General features: G+C 44.4%; 1 protein-coding gene across 3 annotated transcripts in view; it reads right to left on the bottom strand.

The window, feature by feature from the left end:
- The window catches only part of PGBD5 (piggyBac transposable element derived 5), a 316,445-nt gene that overhangs the window by 235,111 nt on the left and 59,415 nt on the right, over positions 1-21,919 (bottom strand). Inside the window, exon 7 of one of the 3 annotated variants that reach the window (XR_008483195.1) lies at positions 18,079-21,798. Coding sequence is in view for 1 of the 3 variants with exons in the window: in XM_054279561.1 (XP_054135536.1) it covers positions 21,603-21,798 (196 nt within the window). In the remaining 2 variants the exon portion in view is untranslated. Of the gene's footprint in view, positions 1-15,637; positions 21,799-21,919 lie in introns of those variants that run through there. The other 2 variants (XR_008483194.1, XM_054279561.1) reach the window with 2 other exon arrangements.

Here is a 21,919-nt window from a genome sequence, read left to right as displayed (position 1 = left end):
TCAGGCTTGACTCTGGGAATCAGCCTGGATACCTGCATAGCCTATGTGTTTTTAACCATAGAACTTGTGCATTTTGCAGCTTCAGTCCAGCTGATGTCATTTTTATAAAACAATGCTGTCAAAGGTAACCCAAACTTTGACCTGTCCTTTCTTATGTTTGCATAGACTAAATACTTTTTTATTAAAAGCAAATGCTTCAATGAGCTTTTAAAATGAGAAGGAAGGTAAAAAAGTATTAATAAGTAAGACAGCGTTGACAAAAATTAGTGCAGATATGGAATGCCAGGAAGTGGTTTTGGAAAGATGGATTTTGGGAAAATGTAAGGGTTGATCATAAGGAGATGCAAAACATCTGCTGTACTGTAGTATGCTGGTACAGTTCCCTTCTTTCTTTGTCCTGGAAGTAGAGTATTTCCTGATTTTTTGTTTTCCCTTGGCTGTACCTGTGCATCAGGTGTAGAGATGGTACTCTCATGGGCAGGGTGGCTTCACTGTGCCCATAGATGCCTTGTGTGTCTGAAGTTATGGCCTACAGGTACCTGCTCACCTTTTGGATGGGGCTCTGAAATCCAGTTTCACCCATCCATCATCATCTGACTTTTAAAATAAATAATTAATACTTTTTCTCTGCTTATCCACAGTCCACTTTCTCCAAAACTTGCCTGTTTTAAAGGCCAGTGGATAAACTATTTTCAGCTTTTAGTCTCTCCCTGTAGCCTTTGACCTAGCTGAAGAACTTGAAGAACATATTTCATAAACATAGCAATAGATGCCTTCATGTTTTGGAAAACAAATGCTGAAATATGAGCTCAGCAGCAAACCAGTTGTTTGAGGCTTTGGAAAACAGAATTTAAAAGGAAGTTAAAAAAACGTAACCATTCAGCTTCTACCGTGGAGGTATTTCCATTCACAGCATTGATCTGATTGAGGGTGGTACTAACTGAAGTCAGCAGCTGCAACTCAATACTGACCTGCCTCTTGTCTCTGAATCTGAATTTCTAGTAAAGAGAAATTTTTAAAAAAATCCATATTCCATCACTTTAGTCTTCAATGACTGCAATATTCATAAAGTAGGAATATCTTTTCAGTAATTCCCCATGGATGTTGTGCATAGGGGTTTTAATATAGGAGCTGTATGCTTTTCTTTGAGAGAACAGACAAGAAGTGGTATCCTTTTGTTATGTTTACATGACAGTGTGCCAAAGTTACTTACTGTGATTTTAGGGGTTTTTAATGCTGAAGAAATTCATCTGTTTGAAAGATAAATTAAGAGCCCTTGAAGCAAATTGTGATGGAGTCTCCTGAGAACTTTTCTTACCGTCTTCAGAACAAGAATGGTGATACTGTTTCTTTTGCAGATTTTCAAAACATAGTTTGGAAACTGTTTTTTTCAGTTGGTTTGAAAAGTCTGCTGTACAGAGCTTGTACTTGTTCATTTTATAGATGGAAACCATCCTTGAAAATTTGTTTAACTTAAATAAAGAAGAACGCTTTATAGATAAGTGTGTGCTGGTTAATAGAGCTGAGTAAAGCCAGTAAAAGTCTGCCTGGAGCTTGTAGATTGAAGTAGTTTTCAAACACTTCATTTCCCTTGGTTGCTTCAAAAAGTTCCTGTTCTATAAGTGTGTATATGTGGGTGTATATTTGTATTTATGAAAACAGATTTTGTTTGTGTTTTATGCTATAATTGAGGAAATTGTCTTGTTTTAGAAGCTGTATTACACTGAGGAGAGGGCTAAAGCTGACTATAGTCACCTGAAAATACATTGTCAAGACACCCACTCTCCTGTTCCTCTAGGCCTGAGCTTCTGGAGGTTCTCACTGTGCCCCTGTTTGCTCCAGCAATCCCTGTGCCAGGGCCTGGAGCAGCTGCAGCATCTCGGGGTGCCTGTGCTCAAGGGCTCCTGTGCTCTCCCTGCTCTCGTGCAGGGCGGGCACTCAGTGCTGCATGAGGTCATCTAGTGTAAATATTTAAACCAAAAAATACTTTTTTTTCTTTAATAAAGGTTTTTTAGGGAGCAAACACACCACCACTCTAGTTTAGAGAGTTTGCAAATGAACCTGCACCAGGACAGCTGTGGAGGGAGGAAATTCCACTCAGGAGGTGTGGAAGGAGAATTTTCCTGCTGCCTTTAGAAGAAATGGGGACACCAACAGGGCATGGCCTGGCATTCCCTTGGCAGAGCTGGGGTGCAAGCTAAAGGGGCTGAAGATGGGACCAAAAATTTCATCTGCAACCTTGTGTGCAGCCTCAGAGATGCCACAGGGCAGCTTTTGGGGCACATCATTCTTTCCCACTCCATGGCATCCAGGGCTAGGTTCTTTGCTCCTGGTCTAAGAAACTCAGCTTTGCAGTCAGCCCCAGGGGCATGATCGGCCAGCAGAACCTGCAGAAGCATCCACAGCAAAGAGTGAAACATTTCCACTCTTAATTGTACTGACAGGAGGAGTTTTACCTAGCAGCCTGTGGAAAAGGAGAAGTCATGGGTACAAACTTCCTCTGTGGAGCATAAGTCAGTGACTTTGAAAACCTAAATTAAATCAAGGAAATGGGTCTTTAATATTAATGGCTGGCAAAAATAAAAAGGCCTTGTCAAGCTGCAGTAAACAAAAGGAACAGTTTTGCATCTGCTGATTATATTTGAGAATTCAAATGAGGATTCTCTATCTTAAATGCCCTTTGACACCTGGGAGCTGGTAGGTGATACCTAAATATAATTACAACGGGCTTCTGGCAATAGAAGCTTTTAATCTAATCCAGTGTTAAATGTAGGAGTCTGTTACATCTCTGCCTAGAGTCTTCCATGTGTACACTGTGTGTACAGTTCTGTTCACTTCTCAGTGTAAGTAGCAGGACTGAATGAAGCATCCAGCAATTTTTTTGCATTGCTACTGACCAGAACTCCCTTGTTGCCATGTTACCCGAGTACGTGGATCTGAAAAAAAGTTCATTTTCTGGAAATTCAGGTCATGCTTTTTAGCAACTTTTTATGCATGGGTTTACTCTGCTTGCTTGTCACTGTGCATAAAAGCAGATATCTTTATACGGTTTTTATGAGGGAACGTTAAAGTTTTACTCTCTGGGAATTTAAAAAGGCATTTAAAATCCTCTTTTTTCACAAAGATGCCTTTCTGTATTTGGAAAAGAAGCTGAATTTTGGGAGAGATAAAAAGGCTGCATCCTGCTTGAGGTGAAGAATGTTGTCTTGTTTGAAGTGGATCCTGTAGAGCATTGCCTGGTTCCATTCTGGGTGTTACTGCCATAACCTTAGTTATGTTTTAAGATGTTTAATTGTTGTGCACAAATACCAACATCTACTTTGCCTTACCTAGGTTTATTTTGAATGTAGATGCTGTATGAATTTACATGTCCATGAGTGGCACAGAGGCATCACCTGTGTCCTCCTTCAAGCATGAAACACAGTGAGTAATTTCATAGCAATAGCTTCTTACAGATCTCTCTAGCAAGAGGTTTGTTCCTTTCCAGATTCATTTCAAGTGAATGAAGCCACTGAAAAAAACTCTGGGATAATAGGCCATGATTACAGAATGAGCACAAATGTCAGAGATGCAGCTTTTGTTAGTCTGCACATTTTATTTACAGCTTAGCATCCAGTAGCTATTTTAAGACCTGCTAGTAATCAAGCTTAAAAATTGGGAATAGACTCAGTCCACAGATGTTCTCTCTACAGCCCTCCAAGAGGTCTGAATGGGTGCAAAATACCCTTTTGATTTGGTTTGATTTCTTGCAGCACAGCAGCAGGTTGCTGCTCTGTATGCAGGAAGAGGGATCTCTTTGATTTCAAGTTCCTGTTTCTACCCAGAAGATGTTTTTAATCCAAGGACTTTTCAAGGTATTTTTTAATTAAAAAGGATCTGGAAGTAGCAAATAGCTTTCTGTCAAACCTGTATTAATTAAAGGTCACCTTTGGTAGTCAGGTAAAAACAAGGTTAGAAAATTCCTACCAAGGGTCTGTTGTGCTCTGGTAGTGTGATCAGCACCACTTCTGTAAAATACTTTTCTCAACTTTTGTGCCACCTCTCTCCCTGTGCAGCAGGTTGCTTTTGAAGTGACCAGGGGTGGATTCCTGGCAGCTCTGTGCTCAGCTGAGCCAGCCAGTTTGAGGAGAGGAGTGCTGATCCCTCCTCTCATCCCTTGGGATAGTGTTTCTGCCCGTTCCTTAAGACAATATAGGGAAGGCTGGCAAAAACAAACAAAGAAAATGACCAACAACCCAAACATAGAAAGTGTTGTCACTCTTGGTAGCTGAAAGCCCGTTGAGCTTGGCTTAACTAGACCATAAAATCAAGGCTTGTGTTTTTGTAAGACTGAGGTGAGGGATGCTCTGGTTTGCCTTCCAGTTGAGATGCCTATTGTAACAAAAATAACAATAATAACAACTAATGCCAAAACAGCCGGATTGCTTTATGTAAAGCCAGCAGCGCCTGTAGTATCAAGAGAGGAGGAACAGGGCTGAGAGAGACAAAAAGATTTTAAGCTTTGCATCAAGGTGTTAGTTTCAACATAAAGCCAATGTTTGACAGGGAGATTGGTACTAGAAAGGGATATAACACTTTGGTCTGGACAGTCTGGAGAAAGAAATTGCTCCACCCTGTGTGCAGTTTGTGCTTTGTGTGGCATGGAGCTCACCATGCTGGTGTCAGGCTCTCTCCCAGCTGGTTTCAGAATTGTATGAAGATGTTGCTCTTACTTTTCCTGTTGAACAAGTTATTTGAGAGAGGGAGGCATCTTCAGGTGAGGATCAGAGCTTCTGTCATGGGAGGAGTTTTAATAGAAAATGACACACTCTCTCTTCTTGATGTCTTGGTAGAAAAGATTTTTAAAAAAGTGAAGCAGAAGAAAAAAAAGGTGCAAAGTGAGAGGGTGTGGAGAAGCAGATGCAGAGCTGCAGCTTAGAATGTATTTCAAAGTCAGTAATTCAAAGTTTAAGGAAAAATGACATCAGGCCATCATGTGCTCTACAGCATCAGCTGTAACATCTTCAGCAGTGGTGTCTGTGCCAAGTGCTCAGCTTCTGTCTGGATGTGACCTCTGGGAAGAGCTCAGATGTAAAAGACCAGCTGAATTTTCGGAAGTTTTTAGGACAGTTAGTTTTAAAAAATAAAATTTAGGAAGTTTAAACATCTTGAGAAGCAGGAAATTTGAGAATTAGGAAATCTTCAGCTGATATAATTCTCCTTTTGTCAGTTCTTCCAATATAAGTTTGCTATAATGAATAATTGCTTCCAGGCTGAATGTCTGGCTTCAACTGCCAGCCATTTCTCTGCTGATTCTGCTTAACCCCTTAAACCAAGTTTTTGTAGCATCAAAGCTCCTGGAATATGATTCTGTCATTTCTTTACTTTTGCCCTTGCAGGCTGAGCCCTTAAACTAGGTGAGAAGCAGGTTTTCCAGGTCACCCATTGCTACAGCTCCTCCCTGAGCTGTCCTCAAGGCTGACAGAGGGCTCATGAGGGGTGAAGTTCCTCCTCTCAACTTCAGAAAAATTGGATGGGACCCCTGTGGTTGTTACTTGTGTAAGATTTCCACTGGTGCTTCTCACTCACATTGCTCTTGGGGCTTTGTAAGAAGGACAGCCAGGCAGTGCTCTGAATGATCCTGAGGGCTGTTACATCTTCCTCCGCTTCCAGCAAATCCAGTGTGGCAAGGCAAATCAGTGTTGGGCCTCTTGCTGCTTATTATTCTGGATGAAATCAGCAAAGAGAGCACTGCTAGGTGTCCATGAGCAGTGCTTGCAGGCAGCTGGTCAGAACTGATGCTCTTGAGGGCCTGGCAGTTTGCCCAGGGAACATCCCAAAAGTTGGTTGTGCACCTGGGAGTCTCTGTGGTTCCCATTTTACAGAGCAGGATTAGGTGCTGGAATGGATCAAAGTATTTGTACATTATACTGGTTAAATCTTAAGAGGGGAAAATAGAATAAGGGATACAAGACAGACACAGCTCAATTACAAGCCAAGGGGCACAGAGTGGATGCCAGGGGCCACTTCTTTCCCTGCTAAATCTGAAGTCCTCTATCAGCAAGGAGCAAGAATTGTCCCATTTTGAGATAAAAAGGCAGGGTGCCTGTACAAGAAGGCGTTACATCGTGAACAGTAAGGAGTATATGGATGGAGAGTTAATTCATGCCTGTTCTTTACAAGTAGTGAGTGAGAAGACGAAAGAAAAAAAAAAGTTTCCAGATACCAGGTTTAGGATAAAAGCTCTTCATATTGTTGAAAATTACTCCACGGATGTGACAGCTCTTTCAGTGGAAACCAGGGCTGTAAAACATGCAAATGTATAAATGTGCACTGGAAAGTTTCTACACCAGAGATTGATGGGAGCTTGAAGGGCAGGTGGAGGTAATGCTATTTGGTTATAATTCCATTCCTTTGGTCTTTCCTCAGGCAGTTGGTTACTGGGTTATGAAACCCTTTGGTCATGCTGGCTCACGTTTTCCACCTGAAGTGTCCTGAGGCTGAGCAAACACGTGGATGCACTGAGCACCCTTGGAGCACAGCAGGCAAGAGAAGACAGAGCAGCACCAGGAATGTGCCAGGGGATGGTGCCAGGTGAGCACACCCAGAAGGAGCGAGCCAACAGCTGGTGTCTAATGTGCTGGGTGGAGAGTCCCTTCTCCAGCTCTCATCTCAAATTGCTTTTATTGCTACTTACAAAATGGTGTCCTCAACCTCTCACATAAAATGTGAAGATGTTTCTGGCTGATTTTTATATTATAATGGAAAATGGCTGCAGACAGTTTTTAAATTTCAGACTTTCACATTGAGGAAATATGGGGAAGAAATGAGTCTGGAAAGGATTAGTAAATTAATATTGTATTTTATTGTGAATAGCAGTTTAGTGCCTTTGGGGACCAAGTTCTACATGATTTTAAGAATTTTATTCCTATCCAAAACTGCCACAGAAGTCTGCCCATAGAATTTGCATTTTCAATAGTCTTTTAGGTAGAGGATGGTATCTTTGACATTCTGGTGTCTTTTCATTGCATGAGTCCCTGAGGACAGTCTTTGAGAGCTTCTGAAGAAAACAGGTTATATAGAGCTCTGAAAGCTTGCCATGGGATTCACAATTAGCCTGGATGCAAAGCTCTTTGTGCTGCATTTGAATTTTGACCTTCATTAGCAGTGCCTGGGGAAAGGCTTGTATGATCTTCTGGAGATCCTCACCTGGCACAGAGGAGGTCCTGGCTCAAGGTGGGGCACCCTGGGCTCCATTGCTGGAGAAATTGTTACCAAAAGGGCAGGTGGCTTTTGTCCCTGGGAGCCCCTGCACTGTGGGACTGGTTGGAACCAGCGCTGCTGTTTTGGCTCATGCCAGTGCTCTGGTACTTCTGTGATCCACGTTGTGTGGGTTAAACTCTTCCTGGTCATGAGGCTGAAGATGTGCCCAGCCTGTGTGGAGCAGAGCTGAGCCTGGCAGGAGTGAGCAGTGCCCTTCTAGCAATGACCCTTGGATGACTTTCCAGGAAGATTAAAAAAAAAATAGGAAAAGCATTCACTTTGGCTAAATAAAAAGCCATTTCATGGGGGACACAAAGGGTGAGCCCAAATCTATAAGAGTGGAAGGTGACCTTTATCCTGCTTGCTTCAATTCTGGCTTTGCCTGAACACCTGTACTGGAGGAGGCATGGGGCCAGCCTGGCTGCCTGTGCCTGCACAGGCTGGAGCAGGAGCAGCCACAAACAGTGCTGCTGCTCTGCTGTTGTGTAAGGACTCTGTTGTTGTGCTGGTGCTCTCTGGTGGGGCAGGGGAGGTTACCTGCCCCTCACAGGAAAGATTTCTGGGGGGAGTTTGCACATACAAAAAAAGCAGTCTGAGCCCGAGGTATTCCCAGAGAAAATGCTTGTCTGTGCAGGATGGTTATTTCGGTGTCCACCTATGCATCCCACCCCACTGCTGTTTTATCTGTGGGAAATGTCCTTCCCTTTCCCAGCAGATGGACTTGGCTTTCCCTGTGGGTAGGATCAGAGTCGTGCATCCTCTTGGCAGCTCTCTTCCTTTGACTGGGTGCCCTGGAGCGTGAATTTCCTTAGGAAAGCCAGAGATGGCAGCAAGACAAGTTTTCTGCCGGTTCCCTTGTTCCAGTTTCCTCCTTTTGGCAGAACAGGATTGGATTTTCTTTCTCACTATTATTATGGGCTGCAAAAAACAGCTCTTAAATTAGCCCTGAGGAGGTGGAAGGGTAGAGGCATCGCTGTGGGGAGTTTGGTCTGACGCATGTAATAAGCACAAGCTCTGCCTGATTCGACTGATGAACCCTGTCATGGGCACAGCCCTCTCCCCAGTTTGTTTTTGTTGTTTTAATTAACTTTTGGCAGCCATGCCAAATGCAACTCCCACACCTTTTCCCAATCATTGCTGCAATGGCACAGTGAAATTCTTTGGCCACAGCTTGGCTTGGGGGGCTTGGGTCCATTCAAGGAGGCTCCTGTGAAACTCAAGGCTGGTGTGAAAGTGCCTAAATATCCCCCAATACGATCTTTTATCCCCTTTTCCTAAAATACTCCTGGCTCCACCTTCTCCCCACTGCTTTGAGCAGGTCTGAGTCCAACAGCTCTGCTGCTCTTCCCACTTCATTGGGACACTGGTGCACTGTGTGGCCAGAGATGCTCCTGCTGGGAAGGCAGAGTTGGGCTCTTCAGCCACCCAGCATGGATGTGCACCCATGGGGATACAGATCCAGCATGTGTGACACTGGCCCTGTTACCAGAGCCTCTGAAGGTTGTCCCTCTCTAGGAGAGACTTCTCATCAGCCCCAGGGGCTGTGGAGCAGCTGCACGGCTCCAGCTTGAGGGGACAGACACCCTGGAGCACCTCAGCTGGTGGGGAGGGGAGGGAGGGCAGCACACAAACCCCATCAGTGCCCTGCAGCATCCTTGGGCAAACAGGATTTAGGTCACCTGCCTAGGGAGCAGTTTGTGCTCTGCTGACTGCCTCTATCACACAGGCCTGAGGTGCTGACAGGAGAGAAGGGCAACTTTTGAACCCCAAGAATTGCTTCCTTTGACTTCAGATGAAGTGTTATGGCTTGCTTTCAGTGAGGGAAGGGAGCCTTGCAGCCACCCATTTTTACAGAAACCTGCCCTAAGAAGGTGGAGCTGCTCATGCATCCCTGGGTGCTTCAGCCTTTGCATGGAGCCCCACAGAGCAGCAGCCACATCACATCTCATCCACTGCAGATTTTCATTATCCACATGAAAAACTGGGTTAAGCTACCTCAGGCAAAAAGAAATCCTGCAGGCTGCTGTGAGGCTGTCACTGCTGGAGAGGCTCTGGCAGCTGGGAAAGGGCACTGCTTTCGTGCAACAATGAACCTCACCCTGCTAGAAATAGCTCCTCGAAAAGAAACACAGGAAAGTCCTCTCACTCCCTTTCTGTTGCATTTTCTCCTTGCAGGTAGCAGGAAAGCCATTTGGTTATCTGCAGCACAGGAGCAGAGCTGGTTGGGACCAGGGGCCATAAAACCAATGAGGCAAAAGGTAGGGTGAGCACATGGGGAGCAGAGTAGGGTCTGGCATGTCTGGTGGTTAAACCTGATGCACAGGCATGAGGCAGGGTCCCACCCAAGGGATGCCAGACAGCATTTCCAGCTCCCTGGGTTTGGGCTGTGGCAGGCCAGCTCCCTTGCAGCCCAGTGGTGTTTGGAATCTGCTCCCCCTCACTCAGAGGGAGCCTGGTCATCAGCCCTGCTGATGTGGGCTGCTCTTTGGGGAAGCAATCAGGAAAGAGTCCCTCCCAGTGCCTGCAAGCTGTTCAAGATCTGTGATTTACCACTGGCCAGCTTAGCCACCACTCTATATTGAAATTTGGTGGTGAGGCTACTGGAAAAATCACAAGAAACAGATCATATATGCTGGCCTGTGGGAAAAAGCTCCCGAATTTGTTTTGCCTCTCACACATGAGCAACAGAAAGCTGCTGCTGGCAGCCACTGAATCCACTTGAATGTCTGTGCTTGGTGTATGTTTGTGTGTACTTGCCCCAGGCCAGGGGAGCTTTTTTTGTTCAAAAAAGCAGCTTCTAAAATCAGTGTATTGCACCATGCATTGAAATTGGCTGCTGTCATCTCAGGCAAGAGAATGCTGCTGTGCATGGGTGACTGGTTTAAACTGTCTATGGCCAGCTTGTTGCACTGGCCAGGAAAGGGCCACAGATGTTTAGCAGCTGGTTTGAGTCCTGCTGAAGTACCTTTCACATCCTCCAGGGCCACCTCAAGCTCCTGGCTGCAGTAACAGGTTTTCTTCATTAAACATGCAAGTATTTCTTCTATTTCAGTAAATTTATTAAACCTGACTTGCAGCATTTAATAGCACTACTTGCTCAGCCTGGCTGCAAACTGTGGGTGATCATCCGTGACCAATTTCATCAATACTTGACATTACCTGGTGTCTGGAAAGACAAACTGTGGAACTCTGCAGTGGCACTTGGCAAATTGCTTTTCTGAACAGAGCAACACTCTACCTGTTCAATGTTAATTACAGGACAGGAGTGAAAAAAATGTGATTATCTGAACACAGAAACACTCTGCTGATGTTATGCCAAGCTACTTGTTGGGATGCCTCTCTCCCACCCAGTATCAGAAGTAGCTGTGGGTTTTAGGTGGTGGTGAGTTGTTGGGCACTGTAATGGAGAGGACTGAAAAGAGATGAATTGGGATGTCAAGGAGAGGAGCAGCACACATACTCTGGAGGAACACCAGCAGGTACAGAATTACATTTTTCTTTGCAAGTGTTGGATGGGCTTTTCCTCTGTGGCTGGATGCAAATACAATTGCTTCTGCTTGGAGACCGACTTTTCCAGTGCATATGTCCAAGATATAACTATGCCTGTTAATTCATGTGTTTGTCTTTATCTCCAACGGTTTCAATCTGAAAAGGCTGGGATACTGATAGACTAGTAGGCAATGAACTTTCCCAGTTCCTGAGAGTGATTTGCAATTTATTCTAGTGTGGCTGTCTGCAGATGCTAGTCTTATTCACAGCAAATAAATGTCTCTCCCCTCCCTGCTTTCCCTCAAACCTTACAATTTTTTGGGGATTATTATTTGGCATCATTTTAGCTGACTGTTTCTAAGTTTTGTATGAGTCCAGGAGAGATGGAACAGGTTTGCTGTGCTGTTTCCTCAAAGGCTTTGAGACAATGTTGCCATCTTAAATCCTGCCTTGTTGTCCCTGGGGAGTCTGAATCTGGCAGGAGGAATATCTAGCATTTCTTTTAAGGTTGCAGTCCAGCCCTGAGCCATAGAAGTGGAAAAAGGAGCATGTTTTGGCTATGGCACCTCGGTGTGTTCACACTGCAGTTGGTACCAGCTGCAATGGCTGCGCTGCGGGAGGTGAGTCTGTCTGCTCAGGGGAGATGATGCTCATCCAAGTTTGTGAATTGCCAATTCCCCCTGAACCTGAGAACGTCCACTGCTGCTGCTCTTGCTTCTCTGATGAAGGACAGACTGCACATTCCCAGGCAAAACCTGTGACAGGAAACATAATCTGCAAAAAAATCTATAGTAAAATACATTAATCCCATGCCAGTATCGCTGGTGCAGGTGTTCTGAAGAATCCTACCCAAGCCCTCACCTGGGGAAGTGGGAATATCAGAGAAGTGAGAGAGGTTTCTGGTTTCTCAATTCCCATCACCTTTTGTGTATTGATTTCTTAAACTCTCATTCCCAAGACAGAACTGTGGCTGTGCAGTAATCTAAGGGAACTGCTGCATGGAGACTGTCTCTGAAGGGAGAGGGGAGATGGCTTTGCTTTGCAGGGGTCTGATGAGATGCCATTCATTCCTGCCTGTAAAGTGCTTTTTCAAATCTCGGGTGAGGGTGCTTTAGGAGAGTCTGTGCTTTGAGTTGCTGACAGCTGAGGGTGTCCTTCTCTGCAGTGTCTGTGAGGTGGCAGCTTTATTCTCTCTCTGTTCCTCTCTGGAGACAGAGGGACAAGTGGAACAGGATATTGGAAAACACTGCAAAAGGGCATGTTACGTTTGGCTTAATTAATAAAGACCATGTTGTTGGAATTAATTGCGAATTCTCCTGAGAATAATTTCACAGGAGACTGAGTTACTGTAGGCCCTGACGTGATCTGAGTGGATGGCAATGTTGTAAATGACAGCACCAAGGTAACGTGTGTGTCTGTGTCAATCAGATCCTGGGTTTCATAATTTCATAAATTAAATTCCTTCTTTTATTCAATTAGTGTGCTAAAGACGATTTGCATTGCTTGTTGTACCTCTGATGGCGTGGCCTGATCAGACACAGCGCTAGCTCAGGTCACGGCACATCCAGGGAACAAAGTGCTGTGCTGCTGGGGGCGACTGCAGCCGTGCCAGGGAACAAGGAGAAACCCTCCTTTGCTTTATGGCTCAGCTGCACTCTCAGCTGGTGTGTCGCTGCTCTCACTGCAGGGGCCTGTAATCCTCTCCTTGGTGCCTCCTGCTGTGTGTGCCCAGGGAATGATGCAGGGAGGCTCCCGTGCGGGGCTGTTCCCGTCCCAGGGAGCCCTGCTCCGAGCCAGGTCATGCTGATCCATCACCCTGACGGTGCACCCACGCATTTCCAGGCTCTGCACTCCTTCGGGATGAGCCAGCCCCCACGCTGAGCTGCTGGCACGCAGGGGTTTGATCGCTCCTTCAGCGTGGATGTGATGTCCTACAGCAGAAACTCGTGAGTTCCTCCCCTGCTGCCCAGCAGTGACTGCTGTGGGGCAAAAAACACGCAGCAAAGGGGAAAAGGAGCCTGTTTCTTGTGTGAAAGGGACAGACTGTCTTTCAAACCAGCATTAAAAGGGCTGCCAATACAACTACTTACATGTTGGAAAGGTTTCTGAGATCTTGGCTGTGTTGAACAGCCAGAATCTCTTGTGTCCCCTTTTGTGATACTAAGCAATTTCAGAAAAATAGTCTCTGATGGACTGGGTCCATAAAGACATCAAATAGGTCAGGAGGATTGTTGCTGGTTGCTTCTGTTACTGTTTTCTTTTCCCTGGAATTCTGGCTTTTTCTTAGCACAGCTTAGGTGCAAACTAAATTCCTTCATGTGGAAAATCCAAGATGCTATGAAGAAACACCCTGAGCAAATCAGACAAATCTGAGCAAACCAGACATGGCAGCCCGACAGAGCCTGGCCAGAGGTCAGTGTTGAGCCACACTCACACACCTGGAATGCTGGGCAGCCTGTCCCAGTGGAGCGGTTGCAGCCACGGGGAAATGAGAGACACAAGGCATGGGGGACTCCTTTATTGTGGCTGTTGGCAAAGACCGACTGTAACCCCACTCCTGTGTTCTTGCACGGCTTCTGCTGCCTTGTGGAATAAGGTTTAAACCAGGTCCTAGCAACTTGCTGACTTGGAGCTGTGAACCAGCAGCCATCTGCAGATCACACATGCCTGGTTTCTCCTGCAAATGCCACTCATGTGGCATGCAGGTCATGGGTTTGGTGAGTACCACTGGTGGTACAGACAATGCTCACCAGGAAGAGGCAGAGCAGCGAGGGCAAAGGGCTGGTTCTGTTCAGCGTTGATATTTGAGAGCTGGGACAGCTCTCCCTGTCCTTGTGTCTGCCCTGCTCTGCCCTGAGGTGGCTGGGAAGCGTTGCCTGTCAGGGTCAGAATGGCATGGCAGGGGGAGACAATGGTCCCCTTTCCTATGTCTGTGTGCTGACTACACTGAAAGGCTTTTTCAAGTCAATTTTTTCTAAAGAAAATGCATTTGTCCCCAGTGGCTGGACAGAGATGGTAGGTTTATGTTTCTGATGGTCTTAGAGTGTGAACCTGTAACTTATCTTGCAGGATATTCTCTACATCCTTTCACTTAGGCACCCAGAGCATGACCAAACATCTTCCCCACATATTTCAGAAAAGAACAAGACAGGAAAAGCAACGGGTAATATATCTGACTGTATTTCAAAGTTGTTGATTGTAAACAAACTTTGTTGAAGAAATAAAATCACATGACAAGATATCAGAGTGATACTATAAATCAATTTTGTTATTGTTGCCACACTTCACATTTTTGGAACCTGGAATTCAGCTTATGGTGTACAAAATTTGTAAAAATTTATTGCAAGCGTGCCTTTGTGTAGAACAAAACTGGTGTCACAAAAGTAGTTCCCTGTCCCATGCAGAAACACAGCTGTGTGTCTCTTACTGTGAAGAGGTCACACACCTGCATTTCCTGAAAGACTTGGCTGTTACAAAATTGGTCTGAGAAGATTTTTAAAAAGAAAAAAAAAAGTAATTTGCAGTGTATATTTTACCTCTGTAATTTATGCTTTCAACAGAAATCTTCAGAATTATAAAGAATATGGAATTTGCAACAGAACCGCAGCTGCTGATGGTGTGAGCACAGCCCAGTGGTCTCGAAAGCACTCAGCCTGCTAAGGCCCACCTTGGCAAGTGGAACTGTCACTGCATTTGATGGAATGTAAGTTGCACACATTGAAAAACAAATGAAAACAAAATGTCAATGGGGAGACTCCTTCTCCAGAATCCCCATTGTTCCTGTTTCTACTGTGGTGCTTCCACAGTCTGTAGCTTCCATGCTGTGCTGACATGCAGCAGTGCTGTGACTCCAAGGCTGACGACTACGGAACACGTATAGCCTAAGGAAAGGCATGGAGTGAGGCAGGGATGTAGCTAAAGCAGGGTTTGTGTCACTCAATCAGCTGTGCAGACTGGTTATGTTAAACATCAGCCTTTTCTTTAATTCAAAGGCAGCAGGAGAGGGGGGTATACATGCTGGAATGATGAGAGTTAGAAGGGATCACCTGGCTCCTCTCTCTACATGTGCCCATCCTCTGAATTTTCTTCTGCCTTCTCAAACCCTCTGTTGAACTCCTCCCTGTGTCTGTGTCTACATCCCTCCGTGCTGATTAGCCACACCTTCACAGGACCAGAATAATCCCTGGCATAAACCTGAGTTTTGTTATCTCTGATACCAACCCCAGACCATGGGATCAAGCTATTTTTTTATTTCAGTACTGAAATGCCAGGCAAATATTTGGTTTATATCTAGAAGAAAAATCCAGGTTACAAAATAAGTCAGAGAGACCTGCGAACTGTTTTCCATCAAATGAGCAACTATGTTTCACAGAGACATGCAAATTGTTCAGCAGTCATGTTTTGCAAATGCCTTGACACAGGTTATTTGAGAACAAGATCACAAAGTTACTCTGACACAAGTGGTTTGGGGTTCTGGACAGCTGAACCTAGTGCACTGTGCTTTGCTTTTAAACTTCTAGGCGTTTTGAAGGGAACTAGTGGAAATAGGTCAAAAATGCTCTGAAGGCCAGAGCACACTGTAAATACTTGAAGTGTGAAAGCATTTGCCAGTGTGTTTATTTTAGAAACAGAGTTGCAAGGGCTGGGAGCAAACTGCATAGGCCTGGAATTTTCCCTTTCCTAGAAAACCTTCTGAGACCAACTTGACTATGAAGTCTGCTTGTCCAAGGAGCTTGGATTGCAAATTGTGATCCTGTGTCTCCCCAGCTTTTTTCCCCCGTCAGGTCCTGCCCGTCATGGTCCTGCAGCACAGCACGAGAGTCCTCTCCCGCTGGGTTCCTCACCCAGGGCCCCCGGGCATCCAAGGCTGTTCAGGTACAGCAAATGATGCTCTCCTGGATGCACATCATGTGGACCACTCTGACATCCAATACAAGCAATTATTACTTCAAAAGAGTGATACAAAAGGGATTTATCACTTAAGGCCTTTTAGTGATACCTAACAGCTGTTCACTGAACCCATCAGAGTGAAAGGGCTTCAAAAACAAAGCAAAACACAAAAAAAATCCACAGACCCTGTCAAAGGTCTCTCTGTGACAGCAACACAGAGCTGAGGAATATTACAGCCATGCCAGCTGGAGCAGTGGGTGTGGTGCTGCTGAAACCTCTTTGGGGTCCATCCAGACCTGCTGGGACAGCACTAATGGGGAAAGCAGACAACACCTTCACAGTGATTGCAATCAGAACAGCCTGCAGAAACAATACCCTGTTTCATCTGAGATCTGCAAAACAGCAGAAAGGACCAGCAGAGCAACACTACAGAAGTAAACTGAAGGGCCAGCTCTGTGCTGTCAACCCTTCCAGACTGACCAAGAACCTGCAGGATGCTTTGGATATGTTCAAAGTGCAAGGAATGAGGGAAGCAAAGGAAAGTGTGGGGCAGGAAGCTTCTCCAGGGCTAGATTTGCAGAGAGGCAAAGCTGTCACTCAGAAGAAGAGGAAGAAATCCTTTTTACAAAGCACAGCTGTTCTCAACTGTTTCCCAACAGTGAGGTGATGATACGAAGGTGCTTCCAGTTCATGATGCTTCTGATGCTTACAAGGTAAGTTTAGGAAGAATTGTGACAAGAATGAATATGTATCAAGTAGCACTGCTGACAGGCTTGCTTTTGAGTAGATGATGTGATGTGCTGGTGCAAGTATCCTAGTTAACAGCAGGCCAAATATATACCTGTTTTGGGTTTAGAGTTCCTTGCCCTTGTGAAACTGTGAACAGGCCTTCGACACTTCAATGCTTTCCTCAGCCAGACTGAGATGAGCTTGTTTTACAAACAGCCAATCTTACATCAATCCGAGCACAAAGGAAGTGCCATGGCAAACTCCATTACAGAGGTGGATGGAAGACTTCATATTCCATCTAAGCCTCAGTGACTTTTCTTAACTCAGTAATTATTTGTCTGAATTTCACACTGATTACTGGGCTATTGCAGAGCTTCAGATTTTTCCATATATCCAAGTTCCTCTAGGCTTGTTGGGCTCCTACATTTTATCAAATTTTCTCTTACCTTTAGTGCAATTTGGTTTTAACTCATGCCAGCTTGTATGAAGGAACCTGTGCTAAGTCCCACAGCCCTTTCTTAGGGGGAAATGATATTTGGCATACTTTCATTTCTAGTTAGGAAAAGTGCTTTTGAACAAGAACCAAGTCATTGAAAACATAGAACATGGTATTAATTAGCAGGAGAGCAAACTCCACTTTACAGTTTCATCACCCCCCTTATCTGTGCTGTGCCTTGGTGTCTGGTAGGAAAGGAAAAGCTGTGATAAGCTAATGATGTCTCATGAGTGCTGAGGTTGTTACAGCACTTTGCAATCCTTGCTTGGAAAGTACCAGAGATGCACAGAATTATCAGAGCAGCATAATCCCCCAGTCCCCCCCTTGTCAGTGGAATCAGCTCTACCACAAGGGGACTAAGGAATGGAAGAATGAGATACTGGAGGTTTCTTTCACTACTCACTAACTCAAGACAGATTTCTAAATAACTGTTAGAGAGAAAGTAACATCTTTGGGGGGAAAAAAGGCCACAGAAATATATTTGGAGGTAAAGAACAGGAATACTCTTTTTGAGTTGCTAAATTCAATTTTCTCTAGAAATTATCTGAAGAAAAAAAAGTTGTACTTCTATAAATTATGATTCCTAGACTATTTGTATATAGAAAGGTTGGGGATAGAGAATAGAAACAGAAAATGGAGATGAGACTTCTTTAAATTGTGCCCTATTGTCAAGTGTACAGATGGGCTGAAGTAAAAAGTGGCAGAATTCCTGCAAGCCCTTGAAGCATTTTTCAACAGAGACAACAGTGGAAACCACTTCCGAGTGGCTTCTAAGCTCTGGCAAGTGTGGCATTACACACTGGGAAAAGAAATGTTTTCCAAGAATGGATCGTGGCATGACAGACATTTCCTGAAAGTACTGTGCATAGAAGGTGGTTGGTATATGGTCCTACTGATGGTCTCGGTTCTTTGAAATAAAGTTTGCATACCATGAACAAGTAATTATCGGTTCTTAGAAGTACAGTTCTAAACAAGTAAGTATCAGTGTTTAGAATGTCAGTGAAAATTCAATTAAGCAGGAGAGAAAGGAGCTATGCTGTGCTCCCTTCACTACTTCAGTGTCAAACTTCTTTTTTTTTTCCTGAAAAAGTTTAGAGACATTCCTCTGTGACTTGGTTGGCATTTCGACTGCATTTTACCTACTGCTAAGTTCTCAGATCTCTTACCCAGATTGTCTTAAGGCTACAAACAAACCAAACTATAATTTCACAAGCTATTGCACAATTAGACACACACACACACACACACACTATAACGAGCATCCTTGCACTACTTTGAGACTTTTTCCCCCCCTTTAATTAGGGAGAGGCTTTAATGTTACAAGCAGGTGGGGAACCAAATCTGAGTAAGCCAGTTTGCAGTAAAGGAAATAATCCTGCACAGGCTGAGCTGCAGTTGACAAACTTTAGCCTTTTAAAAATTATCCTATATCTTCCTTAATTACTTTGCCTTGGTTGTAGTAACAGAAAAAGTGCAAGACGCTTCTTCAACAAGGAGAAATCTTCATTTTCCCCAACCCTATCCACTTCCAGTCAATAAAAGGAGAAGATGAGGGGGAAGAGTCATCTGTAGATATAGACTACACTTTGGTGGCTTTTGCTTGTTGGCTTCAAGAGTCAAAATTCAGACATTTTGTACATACAAATATATATAAATATTTTTGCTTACTTATGGAATGTTTGTGCATGATAAGAACAACAGTTCCAAATGATGAGGGATGTTTAAGGCTAAGAAAATGAAATTCATTGCAAAGCTATAATTTTGTTTTCATTTTTCTCCTTTACAAAGGAGACCAAAGCATCTTCCCTGTAATAGTCAGCCACTGTGTAATCCCCCGTCAACACCAATTCTAGGGAAAACTACTCAGGACCCAGTCCCTGAGGCAAAAAGCTAGGATCTCATGATTTGAGCTCAAGTAATCCGCATAATTAACTGCATACATTGGTGAAAAATTAAATATTTCAAGGCCTCAGGCCTACAGCCATCCAAAAAAAGAAAAGGCATTTTCTGTATGGGATGGCCTAGATCCAGGCCTTTAAGCATACACAGTTATGTAACAATTGGCCAAGGGCTCCAGATTTATCCCAGGGGCTTACAGCGTAGCTGGAGAGTGGTCTGCCTACTCCTCAGAAATGCCAAGTGGCTCCAAGGTGGTCTTGGAAACCATCCCATGTCTGCTGGGGGCATGGGTATCCTGCACATAGCCCAGCATGGCATGGGAGTGTAAGGAAGCCAGACTCTTCATTTAAGCCGTCCCATCAGTAAAGTTCCAGCCGTACTTTTCCTTACTGCCCCAGTTTCAACTACCATATAAATTTATGGGATATAATGAGCTAGTAGCTACACTTCCTGATCCAATATAGGCTGGCATTGTCTGAAGCACGGAGCAATATAAGAACACTCTGTGAAATTTCCTGAAAAAAAAAGAAAAATATAGGTTTATATTGCTGAACATTTATTTTTCATGCTTCAGGCTAGCTGCTGTCTCCCTTTGAATACTTACAAGACTGACAAGAACCAGCTATCAAACGCACTCAGTCTGAAGAGGGGTGGGTTCAGTTCTCTGCAGGGTCAAGAAATTCTGAACTCATCCTTGGGTTCCTGTGCAGCTTGGCATTGTCAAGGGCTAGAGTGGTACAAACCCACCTCCTTCTTTAGTGGTTAGGAGGCCTCAGTGCACAGTTTTGTCCTTTCTCCCATGTTTCCTGGGTGGAGATCTTGTGGACTGAGCAGTGAAAAGGATGCTTAGGAATCTCGCTGCTGTTCACTGTGCAGCTGGCAGGCAGAGCAGGATGTGTGGGACAGGCTCCAGGCTGTCCAGAACCACCATGGAGTCAGCCACAGCCATCCCCTTCTCTCCTTGCAACCAGGTGAGATCTGCCTCTAGGTCTATGCCAAACAGTAAGACTTTGGTAGAAACAGAAAGGTGTCAGTGCAAGGATACTCCATGGGCTAGTCATTCATTTACTAACCCCTGCTGGATCCTTCCTCTCTTATTATTTACATGCTATGCATTTACATGTCATAAAATGATGAAATATGAGGAGTTTGCAAATTTATGTTGGTTAACCTCTACTGCCTCTGGTCAGATAGATGCATGTAACCTGCTAAGATTTACACTGATGAATCAATCATTCACTCCATTCCTCTTGAATCAACTGGAGTCATTCTTTGGGAGTAAAACTTTCAGGCTTGAGTCCTCTAATCAACGTGGTTTTCTGCCCTGTAAGTTAATGCAATTCTGTTTGTGCCCATCACTGCTACCTTCAGAATACAGAGGTTTTTGATGATTGAGTTGTGGACTGAAATCAATAAAGTGTAGAGGGCAGGGTAGTAGTTCCCCTCAGTATTGATTCCCTCATTTCAATCATACCTCGCTCTCAGCATTTATTTCTGAAACTCCAGTGGCTTTCAGATTCCACGAGCACCAACATGGCCTTGACCATCAGCTCACGATGATGCTTGTCTTCTACAGTGTCACTAGGAACACAAGAACTCTTTGGGCTTGCTCTGTTTTAGCAAGGTTTAAGGTTGGTAGCAACTGGACTTCTTTCCTTTTCTAAGACACAATGCTACGTAATTTTGCTAAACATGTAATCTGCTTAATTACAACTACTGTGCCAAGCCCTGAACTCTACCAAAAGGAATTCCTACAGAACACCCCACAGCGATAATGGGAAAACCTTGGCTATTAGTGACTTTTTTTCCTGCCAACTGTGCACCAAACAAAATTCTAAAGTGGACCAAAAAGGTCTTGACAGTTACCAAAGAAAAAGCAAGAAATTATTGTTCTTAAAACTTTAACAGTCCATTACATTAGCTTTTTAAGCAACATTTAAGATACAGTTGAAATCAAGAAAAAATCTACTTGGTATATTTAGATTTCTCACCTGTACACTGACCGTGGCAGTTAAGATGTGAGGCAGTATTACTTACTGGTTTACTCACTGTTAATTACAGTAATTAACAGTAATTAATACTTACAGTATTAATCACTGTTTGTGTAAAAAAATGTTTCATCATGGTGAAAAAAGAAAATCACTGTAATGTATTTGTCATTTTAAATTCACTAATGTACTTGGTTTCTCCTACTTTTCCTGTGTTCTAACTGGGATCAAATTGTAGTATGTTACATTAATAAAAACGAAGGGGAAAAAAAAAAACCCACAGAAAGAAGAAATCATGACTGGTCCTCAGTTCCTGGCTGCCTGCCTGTGAAGGTGTTGTTAGTGCAGAGCCTGCTGCAGTGCCCCTGCTCCGCCTGTCCCAGCGGAGGACAGCAGCAGCGACGGGACGGCAGCCGCGCTCAGCCACAGCCCACGGGGCAGCCGCACGCACGGGCTTGTCCCGGGATTCAGCAACTCCCAGGAAGGTGCAGAGTTTCCTGTAAGGCCCATCTAGGACGGCAGAGCTGTGCCAGCTTCTGACAAGCTCTTGGCCCAAGAGGAACTTTACAAGATGACCCTGTTCAACAAATAGCATTGAGATGACGGCTAATTTAAGTCTGTTTTCAGTGTACAGATTCCCACAGGGCATTCACATATGCAATTTTGTGTCAGCTTTTCCAGTGGCACTTTCTGCATGAGATGTTTACTTCCAGCTGATTCTAGGAACAAAGTTTGCACCTCTCTAGTGGCATCACTTGGCATTTTTGGATGACAGCACTGGTGGTGTCACAAGTTCCTTGCTTTGCCGCTCCAGGTGTGGTATCTTCTGCTTTCCCTCCAGCCCCTGCCTACGCCACCAAAGCAAAGCATCAATGGGTGGGTGAGGTGTCCTCCAAGCCCAGAAGCTCCTTTACAAGTCTTTCACCAAACTGTGCACGGCTGTACCTTGTCACATGGTAGGCCTCTGACATTTTGTAGAGGATGTAGGCATTATTTATAGCGATGCTGATGGCAAACCAGAACACTTGTTGCCAGGTCTTGTTTGGTTTGTGAGAAATGAAATACCTAAAAGCCAAGAAAAGAGGGGAAAACATTGATTAGCCAAACAATTGTGGCTGGGATGCAATAAATCACCCCAAAGATCCTGCAGTCCCAAAGAAGAAGCAGACATGGGACTTAACACCTG

Source organism: Melozone crissalis, unplaced genomic scaffold, assembly GCF_028551555.1.
Source record: "Melozone crissalis strain CALT ecotype California unplaced genomic scaffold, PUWL_Pcris_2 ptg000027l_1, whole genome shotgun sequence".
Classification (NCBI taxonomy): domain Eukaryota; kingdom Metazoa; phylum Chordata; class Aves; order Passeriformes; family Passerellidae; genus Melozone; species Melozone crissalis.
This window is presented reverse-complemented; position numbering and strand designations above follow the sequence as displayed.